Source organism: Melospiza georgiana, chromosome 4, assembly GCF_028018845.1.
Source record: "Melospiza georgiana isolate bMelGeo1 chromosome 4, bMelGeo1.pri, whole genome shotgun sequence".
Classification (NCBI taxonomy): Eukaryota; Metazoa; Chordata; class Aves; order Passeriformes; family Passerellidae; genus Melospiza; species Melospiza georgiana.
Window position 1 is genome coordinate 19,499,695 of NC_080433.1, and position 18,794 is coordinate 19,518,488.

The 18,794-nt window shown below is 46.4% G+C and overlaps 1 protein-coding gene across 2 annotated transcripts in view; it reads left to right on the forward strand.

Annotated features, from left to right (window-relative positions):
* DENND2A (DENN domain containing 2A) overlaps positions 1–18,794 on the forward strand; it is a 58,027-nt gene that overhangs the window by 4,395 nt on the left and 34,838 nt on the right. For both annotated transcript variants that reach the window (XM_058023078.1, XM_058023079.1), the window contains exon 2: positions 18,052–18,150. In XM_058023078.1, coding sequence (XP_057879061.1) covers positions 18,080–18,150 — 71 coding nt within the window. In that variant the 5' untranslated portion in view covers positions 18,052–18,079. The remainder of the gene's footprint in view (positions 1–18,051; positions 18,151–18,794) is intronic.

Consider the following 18,794-nt stretch of genomic DNA (forward strand, 5'->3'; position numbering starts at 1 on the left):
TCTTTTGGTTTCTTTGTTTTTAGTGGCTGGCACAAACCAGAATTTGGCTTGACTGTTGCCTGCATGTGCTGTTTGTTACACATGACCTCTGCTGAATGTGAGATGTGTCTGTGTCTGCCTCCTTGGCTGGGGTAAAGGCTCAGGCTGCTCACTGGAGCAGGAGGGCTGGGAGGAAGATGTTTGCCCTGCAGCCAAGCTGCCATGTCCAGCCTGGGCAGGACTTGCTGCTCCTCAGTCCCCTGCACTGCAGGCAGGGCTCTGGCTCAGCCCTGTGCTCCTGGGCTGGGAACTGGCAGTGTTTACGTGATGAAAGGGAGCAGAAGATGGCTTTTCCTGAGCTCTGCCTTTGCCCATACATGTGCTGGCCCAGGGCCAGCGTGGAAACTCTGTCCTCATGAGCAGAGAGAGGGAGATGGGAGGAGCCAGAGATGAAGAGGGGCCCAGAAGCAGAGGGAGTTAAAATAAAAACACCAGCTCACAGAGAGAAAAGCCTGTAACAGATGGCCCTGGCCATCCCCTGGGCTCTTCATGCACTTGGCTCCACGTGCAGTGCTGACAAGATCTCATCTAGAAGCGCGAGTAAGGGGCCTGGACCATTTTGGGAAGTGTGATGGAAGAGCAGAGTAACAGGCAAAAGGAAGGAAGCTAGACAGGTAAGGCAGCTGTGGGTCAGCTCTCTGTGATGCCTGGAGTGGACTCTGGGACTTGATGCTGCCATGTGAGCCATTGTAGGAGCACTGCTTTGTTTTCATCCTTTAACTGTGGCCAGTCTTGCCTCCTCTGTAAAACAGCATGGCAAATGCTGGTGGAGGTTTGTTCCACTGCTCTCATTCCCTCTAGAATGTGTACAGCAGAGAGCTGTTGATCTGAATGGAGCCTAGTTAAAGATGGATTCTGCCAGGAGGTGCTGGAAGCTGTGATTTCCAATGCCCATCTCCTCATCTGGCATCGAGGTAAGTAATTAGATTGGCTGAACAGTTCAGCATGTGGGGTGCTGGCCTTGCTTGGAAAGGCTTTGGTAGGATATCTGTGCAGGAGACTGTGCCTGGCAGAAAAGCTGGTCTTGGAGAAGCACTCACAAAAACTTTGCTCTGAGCTCATTTGAAAATCTGGCCCAGACACTTAAAATGTCAAGAGCTGGTGATGGTCAGGGGCAGCTTGAGTGGGGAAAGGTGCCACCTCACTTGGAAGTGGTTGAAAGAGTTCTGGATGAGACCCTGCCAGACCTTGAGACTCCTGATCCTACAGATGCCAGAGAGCAGCTGGCTCCTGGCCAAGTTCAGGCACATAGTTGTGTTTCCAGAAACTTATTGGGGACTCTGGCAACCCACTGGAGAGACTGTTTCAGGGAGCAAGACTTGCTGTTTCTTTGTAAGCAGAATGACTTTAAATGGCTAGATGCTCTGTGTTTTAATTAGTTTTCCCTTTGGGAATAAAAGTGGTGAAGTGTTTCTGTGCCTCCTGCTGCATTTAAATCTTCTGTACTGTGTCCCCAGTCTGGTGAATCGTTTAGGCAGACATGTAGGTCAGGCACATGCTTCAATCCACCCAGTGCATCATTCCTGTCCTGGGAAGTTTGGAACTGAGCTTCGCACAGTCTGATTGAAGACAGTGATATGCTTTGAGCACAGACCTAAAATCAAGCATGTGCTTAGGTGTTCTCCTCATCACAAGTGGTCTCTCACTCGCCCACTGTATTCTGCAGAATCATTTTATATTAGCAGCCCCCTTGAACGTGGATTTTCTCTTCTTACCCTGCAAGGCCTCTTGCTGATAAGCCCTGTTGCTGTGAGCACTTCAGGTGAGATGCAGTCACAGGCCTGGTATTTTGGAAGCATTGTGGATAGGCATGCATGTGTGAGTGATTAAATCAACCCATCGGGGTGTCATCTGGAGAGGAACAAATGCTGAGCTTGCTCTGCAGGCGGGGGGAGGATGAGATCCCCCTGTAGTTGTTGCTGAAAGCTTTTCCCCTCTGCAGATGTGCAGCTGCTGCAGCTCTCTGCCAAGAGGCGGCCGTGACTTTCCGAGCTGGGGAACGCGCACATCTGTTTGCAGGGAGAGCAGCACGGGGGCTCCTGTCCCAGGGGTTTTGTTCTCGTGACAGATAGTGCTGACTGTCATGGAGGGAAATGGCAAATTTCATGGGACACTGAGAGGGCACTTCATAAATATGAGTTTGCTTGCCAGTGTCAGGCCAACACTACCTTTCTAAATTAAAAAGGAAAGAGCTCCCAGAGACTTTTCAGACTATTGGAGATTTCTCTTTAAAATCATTAAGGCCCTGCAGAAGATGTGTGCTTTCTACATACAAAAATAAAATGTGTTTCAGCTGCAAAGCATGCTGTGATCCCAAAGGTTTCCCCTGTGAAGTCTTTTGGGTAAGAGTTGAGTCTTGGGTTATCCAGAGCTGAGAGTGGCTTACTAGCAAAGGGAAATAAATGCCCCTTACTAAAACTGAGAAGGAAGTCTCTGCATCAGCACATGTAGCGCTTCAAAAATCAACATCTGGCCAAAACCAGACCCTGGGGCATCCTCCACAATCTACTGGTCCATGAGAGCTTTTTCCTTGAATTCAGAGAGCTTGGGCTTAAGTAACTGAGAATCTGCTTTTCCCTGCCTTGACATGCTAGGCTGCATGTTCAGCAATCCCCAGTCAAATTCTATGAGACAATTTGTTACTCTAAAGAAATGTGTAAGATGTTGAGCTTTTTCCAGATGATGTCACAAGCCCTGATCTATCTGGCTCTTGTTTCTCAGCCTTGTCAAGCTCTGAGAGAAGCCTGAGAGGTTTCCTACTGGGAAACCAACACATGGTAACTGTTTTTGCATCAGATTTCTGTCTCTGTCCCCTGAGATTACTGTGAGTGACTCCACGTAGAGGTTTTGCCATGGTGTCACCTCTCACAAAACAACCCTGTACCTGTGGTGGTGAAGGATTCTGACAGCTTTTGCTGCTTAGTCTGTGCTAAACCTTGTCCCATCAGCATCCTCTTGTTTGCCCAGCAGGAAACTTTCCTTATAGAATGATTTCGTTTATTCAAATTCTGTGGGAAACCAAGGGTTTTCCCCTGTTAAATTCATAAATTCCTCCACTAGTCAAAAACAATTTTGGGGTATGTTTCAAGGAAAATTAGGATCACCTCTAAAAGACACAAATTTCATAAAATGTTGTCAGAATTTGATGAGGTGGTGTTTAGGTTGCTTGGGGTTTTTTAATAACTTACTCTGACATGTAATATATTGCTTCAGTTCCACTTGCTTAATGTTTGTTTGCATGGGGTAAAATCATTTTTCTCATCCAAAGCAACCTGGAAACATTATCAGAAACAGAAACTTGGCGTTTTAGAGCAGTGAAGGACTTCAGCTGACCAGCAACCACTGCAGGAATACAAATTCTATCTTTTTCTGTCCTTCAAACCAGTGTTCCCAGACGTCTAACCCAGTCCCTCTTGCTATTCTTATGAATTTGATATGGCAGCCTTTCATTAGAATTTTATAATTTTTAGTATTTTTGTCATTATTATTATTTTGTTATTAATAGAATAAACTGGACTAGACTGAGTTTGGAAGGGACCCACAGGGATCATCTTGCCAAGGTGCCTGACCACTTTAGGGCCAAAGTTAAAGTATATTATTAAGGCCATTGACCAAATGCCTTCTACACACTGACAGACATGGAACACAGTCCACCTCTAGGAAATCTGTTCCAATGCTTGGCCACCCTCTTGGCAAAGAAATGCCTCCAAATATCCAGTCTGAGCCTCCCCTGCTGCAACTTTGAACCATTCCCATGTGTGCTGTCACTGGGTACAGGGAGAAGGGCTGAGCATCTCCCTCTGCATCCCCCTCCTCAGGAGCTGTAGAGAGCAATAAGGGGTGTTTTACTTTTACTTCAGGCTCCTGATCAAGATCTGCTTTTTGAAAAATCAAACCTGACCATTGAGTTTGTTTTCTCTCCTTCTCTGTCTCTTTCTCTCTTTTCCCCTCTCTCTCTTTCACTCTCTCTCTTTCTCTCTCTCTCTCTTTCTCTCTCTCTCTCTCTCTTTCTCTCTCTCCCTCTCTCTAGAAATAGGTAATCATCAACCCATTCTTTTTTCCTGACACACTAACAGCAGATCAGCTGTTTCACTGCCTCTGTTGCACATGTAACTTTTTTTTGAACATGTTAACAGTGGGATATTTTTAATGTAGGAGATTTTGGTGCAATTTCCTGTGAAATCCTTGAATGCAGAATTAAGCAGAACAATGTATAATGCACCTTTTGTGAAGCAGAGCCAGCATGATTTGGTGATGCAGTGATGAAGCACAGTGAGAGGTGTGTGGATGAGGTTACCCAGGAGAGCAAGGTGATGGCTCTGTCATTGCTCCATTAACTTAAGCAATGACCTCAAAGTGAGGTCAGGAGGTTTTTATGCTTTGGAAGAAATTTTGTGGTATTGGTTTTTCAGTTTCATGATTGAATAAAGGAAAATTATAACTCACTACTTGGAGAAAGGTGGCAGGGTAGCCCCATCTATTTTCTTCTCTCCTTTTTTCCCTCCAGTAAAATAAATAGGAAGGAGAGAAAGCCTAAATAGTATTTCTGCTCCTTGTAAAGGGAGGGTTTAACACACACCCCCTCAATTTAGCTAAATTTTGGTAAGCAATGTCATTTCATAGTAAAGAACCTGACTCTTGTAAGCTTCCTTCAGATTACCTCAGATGTTTTCTTGAAAGTTTCTCTCTGTTGAGTTTGGGGTTTTTTGGGGACATACTGAATTTAGATTAAACTTGGCAAAAATTATTTAAGTTACTCAAAAACCATAAGTAATTTACTCATCCAGCAGCACTTAAATCTGTTTGTGATTCATGCAAATTGAATTGCTGAGACCATGCAGCTGCATTTCAAGTATGTGAGTGCATCTTGACCAGATAAGTTATTTTCTGGAGCGTTTCTGGTCAGGTAAGAGAAACAGGCACTTTTACCCTGTGGTTCAGAGTTTGTGAGATGCTATTTCAGGAGGAGAGAGTACTTTTAGAGCACAAATCGCCTCTTAGGAGTATTCTTAGTTTTATATGATATGATAATTATATTTGCAAACACTGTGCATCTCTAATACTCTTTTTGCTTGGGAAGGCATATAAGCAAAGATAACTTCTTGCTAAGCTATTTTCAGGGCTGAAATTTCTCCTGTGTCTTACTTATCATTTCAACATCAATGCAGTGAACCCACTTAGGAGATTTTTATTAAGTAGATGCTATGCAGTCTGAACATTTGAGTTATTACATGCTGAAGAGATGGGCAGAAGAATGCCTATCTGAATGCCAAACATTTTTCTTACCAACCAAGAAGTAAATCAAGTATAGCATTACTTAAGCTCTTCTTGTTCCTCTTCTAATAGAATAAAATGTTTGGGGAATTTCTCCCTAAAATATCAAGTTTAGATTTAGTTTTCCAGTTATGTCTGTAGGCATTCTCTTTTCAGTAAAGAAAATACAGTTGTTATCAAATATCCATTGTATTCAACTGCAGATAACTGAGGCAGCATTGGGCAGCTTCTACCTTTGTATAAAGAACATGGTTCTGGTGAGGAATATCTTAAAAAATATAATCCAGGAGAGAGGAGATTTAGATTATATGTTAGGAGGAAATTCCTCCTAACGTGAGGCTGGTGAGGCTCTGCAAGAGGATGCCCTGCCCCTGGATGTTGGGGATGCCCCATCCCTGGAAATGTTCAAGGCCAGGCTGGATGGGGCTGTAAGCAGCCTGATCTGGTGAAAGTTGTCCCTGTCCATGGCTGGGGGATTGGAACCAGATGATCCTTAAGGTTCCTTCCAACCCAAAGCCTTCTATAGAGTATTTAACCTATGGAAAATGTGCATTTGCTGCAATGGCCATCTTCTACGGAGGGAAAACACCGATTTACAGACAGACCTCCTTCCTGAGCCAGATCTTCAAAGCTGAGTGTGTAAAGCTGATGCTTTTGGGACAGTGGGGATGGGAATTTCACAGAAGAACTTGCAGATCATCGGGGTGTTAGACCAGATGGGTCACTCCAGTGCTGGCCCTTTACTGTTGGAGACCTCATCTCTTCCCCTGCAGGAAACCTTTCTATTCTTTAAACATCAAATGAGAACCTGTAAGAGTTGCCCCATCCCATCCAAAGAGGTTTTATGGATTTGAGCACAGGGGGGCTGTGCTTGTGTGCCTGTAGGTACCCCTGTGTTGGGGCTGAGCAGAAATGAGGTGAATGTGGAGGGTGAAATGGAAGCCACCCACAATCACTGCAGTCACCTTCAGTGCAGCTGGGATTTCCCCTGCATTGGACTGGAAATGGCATCTTTATGAGCATTTAAGATGAAAGGGGATGATGTTTATTGAATAGTTCAGGGGACAATGCTTCTGCAAAGAGTTTAATTCCAAAAGATTCCTACTTTGATATTTTGTTCTGGGTCCTGTAAAACGTTCCCCTGTGAAACACTGTCAGTGCTTTGTAGTAATGAGTTTTTCCTGTGGACAATAAACAGTATCAGGGCCCAGTCCAGCACAACATCCAAACATCTTGGGTGGAGTAAGCCCTAGTGGTTACCCTGGAATACAAAACTTGGATGCACATCCTCTGGCTTGGAAGCTTATGTACAAATAGCTCTGCTTCAGTTGTGAGATAAGGGCTGATGGAGACAATTGTACACGAGTGCTCTGTTTTTGCTCCATTACCCAGCAGTGAGATGTATGTGAAAGAAAGTAAACAATGGAAATTAAAGTCCTTTATGTGTGTATTGGCTTTAGCACATCCCTTGGAAGAGAGTAGTGAACAATATGTGCTTGTTTGATAACTCTCCAGTTTCTAGGATTTCTGCTGCAAGAAGCCCAAAGTAACATTTTAGCAAAGGAAGAAAACAAATCTCCCAAATATATGCTTTCAGTATTTCTTACTTTTCTTTAGTAGTTGGTTGGTTAGTGTTTGATTTAGTTAATAATTAAATACTTAAATAACTATTATAATTAATAGTTAAGTAACTTTAAGCTTTTCAAAAAATTGTACCCTGATCTCTGAAAGTGGAATGAACTTGGGAAGAAAATATTTTTCTTTTTCTAATAGTGAAAATTTACAGCACTCATCAGTATTTGCCAAGGCAGCATTATTGGTGGATTCATAGCTTCCATGGAGCTGTTGGAGTTTGTTAGGCACTGCAGAATGACAAGGGACAAAAGACAGTAGAAATGTGTTTGGGATAGCATAATTATATACCTTGTTTTGGCAGCTGTTTTTTACTGCTTCCTTGCTGATCAGTTGGAGGAAGGCAAAAAAGTATCACTTGGGGAGGAAAAATCTAGTAATAATGTTTTGAAAGGTACTTTTTGTTGTTATTTTCCACAGAGAAAATGAGAGTGATTACTCACTGTTACAGTAATTAATGATCTGTTATCATAGGATAATCCAGATTTGGAGGGATTACAGGAGGCCTATACTCCAGCCTCCTTCTCAAATAGGTTCAGGTCTGAGCTCAGATTGCTCAGGGCTTTGGTTGGGTCTTGAAAACCTCCAGTAATGGAGACAGCAGGGCTGCTTCAGAGCTGTTTTCCTCATGGCGAAAAGAGTTCTTTTATCCCCATAGTAAAAAAAATAATTTTCCTTATATGAAGTCTCTGTGTTCCCTCTCATCTTGTCGAGAAAACCAGCCAAGGAATTTGCTTCAGGTCACACACTGTGCTACACCAATGGTTTTGTTTTTGTGAGAAAAAAAAGATTAAAAAGTCAGAACAGAACATGGAAACCTGTGTCACACCTGTGAAAGGGACGGGGCACACAGGTGTCGGTTCAGATCTGACCTGGACATGCTTAGGTTTACAGCATCACTGTGTCAGTCTGTTCTCCAAGCTGCCAGGTGTGAAGAAGCTCTTTAGACATATGTAGAGTAATTATTTCTTCTGGAAGTTCCCTTTTCAGGGCTGTGATCTGTTATCTGAGACATCTCCCACATTAGCAAGCTCTGCCAGCTCTGTGGAGCTGGATCTGGCACGTGGTGAGAAGCAGAGTTTGCGTAGGTGCACGAAGGTGCAGAGAAATGTGCTCTTGATTTCCCCAGCCATACCTAGACCTGTCTCCTATTGCAGTCCGGAAAAGAGGAATGTGTGCTTACAATTCTTTTAAAATGTTAGCTGCTTCTACAGTCACAGAGTCATTTGGATTGGCAGACTCCAAGATCCTGGAGTCCAACCATTAACCTAAAGCAGCCAAGTCGGCCACCACACCATGTCCCTAAGAGCCACATGAATACAATGTGGAGCTAATTCAGTCAAAGCTGGGACTTATTTGGGAGTTAAAATAAGGAGATGGAATTGCAAGTGTAAGTGCAAGCCTAGTAGGAATGTTTGTTTAAAAAAAAATCTGATCCTCGGTTGTGAAAATGGGTCTTAAACTTCAAAGTCGTGTAGTCACTTTTGAAAATGTTACCCTTCTCTATTTTATTTCTTTCTTTCCCTGGGGCTTTTCTACCACAAAAAGTGGCAGAAGAATGTGCCACCAAGCCATCATGATATTTTTCCAGCTTTTTTGCCTGACAGTAGCAGGAGATCAGATCTTCCTGCCTCTCTCTTACAAAGTTTTATGATCAGAAGCTGTGGTGGAGCCCCTGGGGCACAATGTAGGGATGATTATGGATGGTTACCTGCAGCACACTCCTCCTCATGCTCTGCCCTTTGCTGGGCTTCTGCTGGGGCTGGGGAGCCTTGGAAGAGCCAAGGCTTGTTCCTCATGTTGTTTTGTGCTCAGGCTGCCAAATTCCTGGTTATGGAGAGGGTATGGGCAGACAAGCAGCACGGTAACGTGGGTTGATTTTCTCTCTGTGTCACTGTCCTGTCCGGGTGCGCATGCTAGGAACCCTTGTGCTGCTTTCCATCTCCCTCCAAACCTCTCTTATGCCTGGGATCACCCTGCCAGGGAGGAGGTATCAAACCACATGTGGAAGGGTGGAGGAGGAAAGTGATTTTTCCCTAGGATTTGGGGTTTTGGTAGGGCTTTTTTCCCCGCTTTTATTGGCCCTGAGTGCAGTGACTGCTTAGCCACAGGGACTGGGCCGGCTCCCTCCCCCACGCTTCCTCTCCCTGGCAAAGCAAAGTTGCTCAGGTTTCCTCCCAGCTCTCAGCTCCATTCCTCTCCATACAAAAGGAAAGGAAAAACTGCTCTGCACGGGCAGATGGCTGACTGTTTCCTGGCAGCTCCACTCCACTGTCTTTTTCCCATTGTCCCGACACAAACACACGCACGCACACACCCACCGAGAGCGGCTTTCCTTCTGGAAAAATAAATAAATGCAAGCTCTCTTTGCAGAGGTTTATTCCTCCTTGGAGCTGGGTGAGCTTCCTCCTCGTGCTGGCCAAATCTCGGGCAGCTCCCGTGCTGCCTGGCCCTGCTGTCTGCTCAGGAAGGCTGGGCGAGGGGATGATGTGCTGTGCCGAGGTTGGAAGGTTTCCATACAGAATAAAGTCTGCCATAAACAGGTTCTGCATTTGTGGTGGCCAAGATACGGGAGAGTGAGAGTAGGAGCAAAGAGGAGCTTGGAGGAGACAGAGGGAAGTAGGGTCTGCTGAACCCAAAAGCAATCTGTGGGTGACCCTTTGCTTCAGCTCAGAAGGTGGTGCTCGATAGGGACAGACTGAAATGGGAGGTCATGGACTTGGGCTGGGTACAGGAAGGTCTCATGGAGCATGCAGATGGTGCCCCAAGGTTGTGGTGATGGACACTTCAGGAAGCTGTGTGCTAAATCCACCTCAGGAGGGACGAGTCAGCATCCTGCAGGGTGAAGGCCACCAAAGGAGAGATTTGCTGAGTCTCCATTTGTCTCCCTGATGATAACTTATTTTGGAAGAAGTTGAGGTTCTTCTTTATAATGCTCTCATTTCCTTTCTGAATGTGAGACAATTTGTCTTCCTGCCAGGAAACTCTGCAGAGTTGCTCCTCAAAGGGACCTCTTTGGGTCCTATTTATGTTAGAATAGCAGAGATTATCTCACCACTTCAAAAATTAATTCCAGTGTGGTTCATGAGCTGAACACTATTTTTTAGTGACAGGTTGTTTCCTATGCTGTCAAATGTTTGGGTTTCTTATAAGCATAATAACCCTGAATTCTTTCCAATTCTTTTATTTACTGGTGTAGTAGGACTGGTCTGTTTGTAACACAGCACACCAATCAAAGGAGGGAAAAGCATCTACATCATGCACCTGCACTGGTAGAAATGAGTATTTGCCAATTTGTCTTTGACTTTGTTCCAGTTCCACTGCATCTGGTGGAATCCTGTCTGCCTGTGTGGCTGATAGATGATTCTGCTGGCAGATGTGTGCTCGTGTGAATCTGGTCCATATTTCTTTTGTTTTATTCTGTATTGACCACAGTCATCTTCTCTGTGGGTATTTTAAAGCCAAACAAACCAGGTATTGACCACCATCTCCACTGATGTAATCTGCAGGCTAGGGCACACCACCAGTGTCTTCTTCAGCCTTGACTTCAAGTTACTGGATTTTCATTTATTAGGCTGCAAAGCAAAAGCAAATATTATCACCCCTTCAAAGGGGATGAGCAACCCCCCTGTGTACACACAAACGCTCACACAAGACCTTAAACACAGGGAGATGATCTAGTTATGCCAGAAACTCTCCCAGAAGGGGTGTCCTCTACTCCTGCCCTCACTTCCCAGGGTCTTGGTTTCCTCATCTGGAATTACAAGTTTTTTTCAATCTTTTTTTCATTACTTTCTTGTAGAAAGCATAGCCTGAAACACATAATTCCATTAAGCATTGCAATCATTTTAGCAGCCAGATTGGAAAATACTGAATCATTCTCTTCCTTCCCATGTGAATTTTTTCTTACTATTTGTTAACCTACCTGCAGGAGTTAAGACTCATCATGTCTCTAAGCAGTCATACAAACCATCCTTGCCAGGATGAAAAGCAGTATTTACCTTCTATGCATGCAGGACTAAATCTGTGACTGGGGGCAGTGAGTTAGAGAAAGAGTGAGTTAGAGAGTTTCTGAGTTTTTTGACAAGGTCATGAAACATCCCACCACTAACCCTGAAAATGCTGTGTTTTTCAGCTGAGGGTGTGTCTGCCTGAAGGAAACTGAAGAAATGTTGAATACCCTTTCAGTTGTTTTTTTTCTGTCTGTTATGTGTTTAGAGGGAGGAACAAAGAGAAAATAAAACAATGGGAAATGTGGGACAAGCTTAATAATAGTGGGTGCAACGAGCCCCACCTTTAACAGAAGACAATTCATATTGTGAACCCTGTTTTTGATTACTGTCTTCAGGTCAAGATTTTATTTTTGTTTCAGTCTGCACTTTTCCATGCTGAGCATTGCCTCTGGCTGAATCACTTTTGAAAGCCTTCAGCCAAAATGGTTCAGCTGTTTTAGTGTGGAGCCTGGGGAGAAAATTGTTGCTGCTTCCCCCGTGTTTGAAAAGAAAATCAGGCTTTTCTTTTGTGAAAACTTATCTTCTAGTTTGAAACAGAAGTGCTGTTTGGATCAGGAATTTGTCTTTTCCCATTCCTGAGTCATCTCTACCCTAACTTTTCCAGGGCTCTGTGGGAAGAAAGTTTCAGCTGGCACATGGTCAGCAGAGATTTTTAGAGCTAGCTTGTTACCATATATGCTGTCCTTCCAGCTCCTGGTGTCAGGCAGGTGATGCTGGTGATATCCTTGTGGAGCTTGACCTACAGCTTTCAGCAAATGGTTGGTGGAGGGAAGTAATGGACAAGAGGTGAGAGTTGTTTCTCAAGGATCCATCTGCTTTTCTACAGAATGAGGATAGTCTCAGGGTGAAGTTGAGACCTGGGGTAACCCCCTGATACTGCCCACAGCAGGTCCTGCTGGCTCCCTCTTCTCATTGCTGAGGGTTAACTTCTTTACAAGCAGAGTCTTGTTGCCAGCCCTGGCAAGGGGGATTGGAATTCAATGATTTTCAAGGCCCCTTCCAGCCCAAATAATTCAGTGATTCCTTCCATGTGTTTCAGTGCTCATTAGGTTTTCCCAGACAGGTGACTGATGTTGCTATCTGAGCAGAAAACTTTGTGCGTTCCCCCCCCTTTTATTTCTTTGCTGGTTTAGGGAGCTGAACCAGGCATCTTGTGAGCCCATGCTAGCTTGAAAAGGCTTTACAAGCATGGGAGCTGATGCAAAGCAAAAGCAAGGGAGGGAAAAAGTTGGGTCAATGGCAGCCATCAGATGAGATCTGTCCTTTTACCAAGGACAGAGACTGGGCCACCTTGCTGGCAGCCAAGGGAGGAGCAGGGCAGGCCATGAACCATGGTAATCCTTTCAGTCAGGTTAAAGACATGTAAGCAGCAGAGTTTGTTCTGTGTGCTCAGAGAGGGAGAAGGTCAGTAGACTAAATTATATCATAAAATTAAAGACATGTCCTAGCACCCAGCCCAGCTTTGCTGGACACAGCCAGTTCCTGCATTCCTGGCACTGCAGCCTTGTTCCCCTGACGTGGGGTGTTGCACAAAGGCAGAGGTTGTGGTACCTCCATTTCACTCGGGGTTTTTGAAAATACAGTTTGTTTTGACACATGGGATTCTCCTGACCCCCTTGTAAGCCCTGTGGTGTAAGACATGATAGATCAAAGGGAAAAGTTAGGACAGAGTGGGGTGAGGGGAATAGGAGGCTGTGTGGAATCTGGCTCTAAAAGATAATGTAGGAGCATGTCACTTCCCAGTCCTTGGTCCTTTATCAATATGTTTTGCATAAGTTTATCCTGCTTTTTTCTCTTTAACAAGTGTCTTGGCCCTGATTATCTAGAATTATCTACAATTAGGATCCCATTACGAGTGTGATGAACTGAGCAGTCCTGCTGTTGGTGTCCTCAGTCTTCACAAGATTCACTGACCAGGACAATCAGTGTCTGCAAAGAGGTCACATTACCCTAAGCTGACTGTGCCCAGCACAGGATGGCAGAGTAGCTGAGGTGGGAAGGCACCTCTGGAAGTGGCAAGTACAGCCCCATGCTACGAGTGTGGTCATGTAGAGCAGCTTGTTTGGGACATTGTCCAGTTGGGTACTGGGTATCTCCAAGGACAAAGCCTCCACCATCTCTCTGGTCTTGGTCACCCTCTTGGTAAAGAGGTTTTTCTCCATGACTAAGCTGATTGATCCTTTCTGAGAAGCCCTGCTGCTGTGGAGGTGGCCCACCTGCAGGACTGACCAGGAGAGGAAAGAAGAGGACTTTGTGTAAGTTGTCTGAGGAGAAGCTGTTGGGCTGTCAGCTAGGGAGGGCTCATGGCACGTGCTGTGGAGCTCAAGTTTGAGAAAACATGTGCCTTGCTGCTGGGCTGGTGTTGGGCACCTCCAGTCAGGGACTCCTCTACTGTAGGCATCTTGTTTCACCAAGGGAGCCTCTCCTGGTGCCCATGTCAGCTCTGGCTGCATCCCTGCTTGGCTGTGTCCTCCCTGCTGGGCAGGGGCTCCCTCCCTGAGGTCACACTCTGCCAGTGGCCTCAGGAAGGCAGTGTGCTCCTGCTGGGGACGTGGACGCTGCTGGTGCTGGGGCTGTGTGTGTGTGAGCACAGGCACGCATCCTCATGCCTGCTGCTTCCCCCAAAGGAAAACAGACTCCAAACAGAGCAGGGGCTGGGGGAGGGAGACTTGAAGGCTTTAACTGTTGGTTTCCCCTTACTCATGTTTTTCCTGTTAGTGTTTTGTCTTCTTGGCATCCTTCCTGTTCTTTATATGTGTATATATGTTATATATGGTTGCTGTTTCTATGCTGCACCCTTTGTTGTCTAAAGCACCAGAGCAGGGAGATGTGACTTGTAGGCTTTGGCTGCTCAGAGTTACCCAGATTTTGGTAAAAGAAAAACATGCCTGTTTTTCTTCATGGAGGAGAGTTGGACCAGCTGCAGGTTGTTCCTGTTGCTGTGAAGCCTTGCTGTTCATATGCACCAGCAGCACATGTGGACATGGATGAAGTTTTTGGGACGTGCAGAGTAAACAGAGCAGAGGAAACCGTGAGATACGGCCTCCAGCAGGCAGCAAGGGTAATACCCAAAACCACCTTTGAGGAGTGCTTGGTTTATTCCCCATAAACAAAACTGCAAAGAAAGGAGGCCTGGGAGGTTTGCTGACCTCAGAGACAAGACCTCAGGCTCCCTGTGTGTGACCTGTGTGCTGGCTGTGTGCATTTCCAGTGACACGGACTGCGGGGCCTTTGCGCTCCCCTGGCTTTTGTCATCATCTGGTGGTTGCACCAAGTGCAGTGGGCAAAGCTGGTGTCTTCCTCTCCCTGGAGGTGTTCCTCTGGAAGCCTTCTCTGCCCTCTGAGGGTGGGAGTGTGCCTTTCTTTTATTCACTGGTTGCTCTGGAAACATCACATAGTATCCCGTGCCCTGAACCAGATGTGCGCGCTCCAAGAGCGTTTGGATCGGAAGTGGGGAAGAGGGCACTGGGGAAGGGGGGCGGGAGGAAAACTTAAATTAGAAGAAAGCCAAACAGCCATTGCTGGAGACAGATGATTACAGCTCATGTCAGGGCTGCTTCCTGCATGCCAATGATAGATCAGTAAACAAACGCCTCTCTGCGAACACAAAGCAGGCAGGAACTCTGTTTGGAAGGGAGAGGTCGGGGTAGGTCTCCCTTCACTTGGTAGCAGGAAGCCCCTATCACATGGCCCTGGGAATTGTGAGGCCGGGTGCATGTGGGAGATAGGCCGAGAGGCTTCTGCTGGGAGACTTCACATCCTTCCCAGGGCCCAGCCAACAGGTTTGAGGGCTCCCTCCCTCTTTCCTCCCACCTCCTCCCCTGTCCTTCCTTTCCCAGTTTAATTTTGAAACACTATCAGACGACTGCTTTGTTCCCCCAAACAATGGCAGGGAATAAATTGCAGTGGCAAGGTTCTCCAAATGGTGCTCAGTATCTTCTCTCCCCTTTCATGGCCTTGATGTCCTGCTCCAGGATGTAGTGCCAGGTGCAGTGGCCTCAGGCTCTGGTTCTGCAGGGCTGTGCCTCCCATTGCTGGTAAAAAATTCTTGTGTGGTTTTTAGAGAAAGGCAGCGACCTGCCAAGAAGTACCAGCTTGATGAGTGTGTGCTTGTCCTTCTTGGGGCTCCTGCTGATGAAACTCAGCCCTGCTTGGTTTTTTTTAGGCAGTCTGTAGGGCCCTGGTCACATTGCTCGTGAGGCAGGAAAGCAAAGCATTACAGATAACACTTCTCAGCCCCTGGCAGGTCTCCCTTCTCCAGCCTCGCACAAACTCTTTTCTGCTCTCTCCCCTCTGCCCTCCTGTGCACACAACCTCATTACCTCCCTTGTAGCAGACTGGGTTTGTGCTGGGCCCCTTCCATGTGCTGCTTTGTCAGAAAGTCTCACTGAGCTGTAGCAGGTCACAGAGATGCTCCTGAGCCAGCACACAGGGTAGGGTGTAGTTGATTGTAGGAGAGATGTGGGCAGTCAGGAGGTACAAGAGTTCCCTTTGCCCTTACAATGAACTGTCGTGTTACCTCTGGGTGTCTTGTGGAGCCAAAACTTGGAAAACAAAAGTAGATATTCTCTGTCTGCTGGAGGCAATTTTCTATCATTGCTATCACAGTTCCTCTGCTGGGGTGTTGGCAATGCTTGTGGGTCAGGCCTGCAAGTTATTTCTAGTGATCTTATTATTGGGAGAGATGATCATATCACCTCTGAAGCTCATCTGGGCTTGTGCTTGGCCCCAGGAAATTATTTGATTGTTGGACTTATTGAGAGGTACCATATTAATTTCTGCTGTTTTATTCCAGAGGTCACTCTTTTTCCCCCATTGTCTTCTAATGTGTTTGGATAAATGTTTACTCCTTTGAGCAGAACCAGCTAATGTGCTGCAGTGATCCTCTGGGTGATGCTGAGGGCACCATGTGAGCCCTGCTGCTCAGAGGGAAGGCACAGCTGCCCGTGGATCTCTTAGGGATGACTTCACTCCCTAAGCAGTGTGTGTTGTCAGTGAAGTGTCAGTAGGTACCTGGGTGCTTTGGAAGCTCCTGGAGCACCCTTTAATCTGCCTGGTATGGGTGTGTTGCTTTGGTTAGTCCAGCCACACTTGTGCCTGCAGGGGACAGACGTCCCTCTGCCCTTGGTTCCAAGTCACGCTCATCTGCTGCTGGCAGTGGTGCTCCTTTCCCGTGAGACTCTTGCAGCACTCAGCTGCTGCTTTGTGGCTCACTTCTGCAAACCAGGGCTGATGGAGTCTGTCCCATCCACCACAGAGGAAGAAACAAGTGCACCTCTTAGTCTGTATGATCTGCTTTTGGCCTGTCCCACAGGAGGCCTGCCAGGGAGCTGACTGTGCCGAGCATCAGCACACATCTACTGGTACCCAGATGTTCCTTTTCAAACAGGGCTTGTTCATGGGCTCTTGGAAAAGGCTGAGAGATGGAGTTTCCTGATGGGGAAACTGGGTGATCTCATGAAGACAGAGGAGTGCATCCCCAGTGAACATTTGATGTTTCAGCAGAGCCACAGGGATTGTGTGTGAGGACACAAGAAATGTATTTCTCACCGCTAAAGGCAGTGACGACAAGCTGCAAGGCACCGAGTGCTGAGTGAAGACACTGTCCCTGCTCTAGGGATGTTGTAAACCAAGTGCAGAGCAGACTGTGTTGCAGCTTTGTAGGAATCTGCTTTGGCTGCCTGGTGAGTCACTCTTTGGCCAAGGCCACGAGTATGGTTAGCTTTTCATTATTTTCAATCCATAACAGTTAACGGATGGATGAATAGATTTTGGTCCTTGGGCTGGTAAATTTTCTTGACAGTGTTGCAAAGCTGCTCTGTGTCTAGAAGTGAAGTGGGTGCTTGTTCCAGTTACTAATGAGGGAGAGAAGCCAAGGGGTTTTATTGTCTGGGAAAAAAGAGTCTGCTAAATGGTTAGCAATGAGCTGCCCCAAGTGTGTACACATTGAGTTGACCCAGAGTTCACTCCTCGCCTCAGGAACATTGCCAGTATGGAATAAAAGGAGGGAGAGAAAACTGTGAACAAACAAAACTGATTCTCCCTGCCCCCCTCTTTCCTTTCTCTGCCCAAAAACTTGAACAGTGGAAACGAGAGATCCTTTTGTTCTTTCCTGTTTCTGGTGTGGTGGGCTGTATGTTTTTTTAATGACAAGAGGCATTTGGTCTTGTCAAATGCCAGGCATGGCAGGGCAGCCTCTGGCAGAGCAGCCAGTGAAGATACCTGAGAGACTTTTCCAAGTATTGCCTACAAGGTGGTGAGCCTGTTGTCATTGCAGTGCTTTAGAGCAGGCTGACCACCCTGATAAGTGAGCAGAGATGGTGCTGCAGAGTAACTGAGTAATTCTTCCATTTTCTATTTATCAAAAAGAGCATTGCAGCACAATAAAATGGAGATGGAGTCTGTTGCATTGACTGGTAGCAGTGGCACTCAAAGAGAGAGACAGTCATTCCAAGAGTGCTAGAAATCATGAGGCAAAGAGAGTGACTCGTTTTTGTGAATGATTTCTCTTATCCCCACAAGGAGTTGTCCTCTGAAATGAGATCAGTAGCAGGTTAACATGGCCCACCAGAGAGAAGACCAGTGGCTGCAGTGCAGTGTCTCTTCAGGCTAAAATGTTTTCCCAAGTCTTTCTTCAGGCTAAATTGTTTATCCCAAGCTTCAAATGTTGTGACAGGCTTGTATGTTCAGCAGCCACTTCAGACTTGTGGCCTTAGCCCAGGTTGTTATAAAATTGGTTTTGGCTTAGTCTTCTGCAAGGGGAAAAAAAAATCTAAATCTGAGGAGATTTTGACAGCAATAAAAGCCTTTTTGAAATGTTCTCCATATTTAATTCAAGGTGCAGCAAGTGATGCTGAGTCAAAGACAGTTTTTACCCTCAAAAACTCTCAGCTCCTCACTGGGCTTCTGAGGGGTGTTGCTGTCACCCCTCTTCCCATTTAGCAGGGGAGGAAGCCTGGGCTGTCTTTAGACAGCTGTCATGTCTTGCTGCAGGTCCTCTCCTGGATTTCAAGGAGAAATGTATGTGTGTGTAGAAGGAAAAGAGAAGGATGCTGAGCAGAGAGCAATGCTTCTTCCTTGTGTCTGTCTGCAGGTGACCTGCTGCCCTGCTGTGTGCTGACATGATGACAGCAAGCAAGGTGGCCGATGTCAGCAGCACGTCTGGGGGTGCTCTCTGCAGGTCTGGTGAGAGGTGAGAGCTTGCCATGTTCCACTGTGCTTTGCTTGTCTTTATTGTCCCCAACACAAAGGAAACTAAGGGAAGGAAACCTTCTGTCCCTCTCTGCTCCCACATTATAACACACCCCATAGGTTCCATCTTGTGATTCTGTGATTCTGTGTGTTAAATCATCCAGTCAGACTTCTAATGTTCCAGACTCACAGTGCTGGAAAAGGTCTGCCCCAAGGCAAGAGCACTTGTGCTGATGATATCTCTGCCAATGTTTGTCCTGCCTGCACTGGAGGTTTTTAAGCCTGGAGACTCCTCAGAGGAGCCCCACTGTCCCCACCCTTTGCAGGGTCCCTTCTGCTCTGAGGTCCAGCCACCATGGCACTGTGATGCCTGACTTGGGAAAGCTGGTGGTGCTCACAGCACCAGCTCTTAACCAAAGCACAGTGTCACTGCCCAGCCAGGAGTGAAGTATCTGTGAGGCTGAGGAAGAGCAGGTGTGGCTCAGGTCCTGTTTCCTCTCCAAAACCTGTCCCAGACTCAGTTTGCACCACAACCGAGTCTGCCGTGGCTGCCAGCACTGCTTAGCTGCAGGACAAAACTCCAGGCCTGACAGCACCCAGGGTATCCCCAGGGATGATCCTACACGGCTGCTCAGCTCTGCAAGA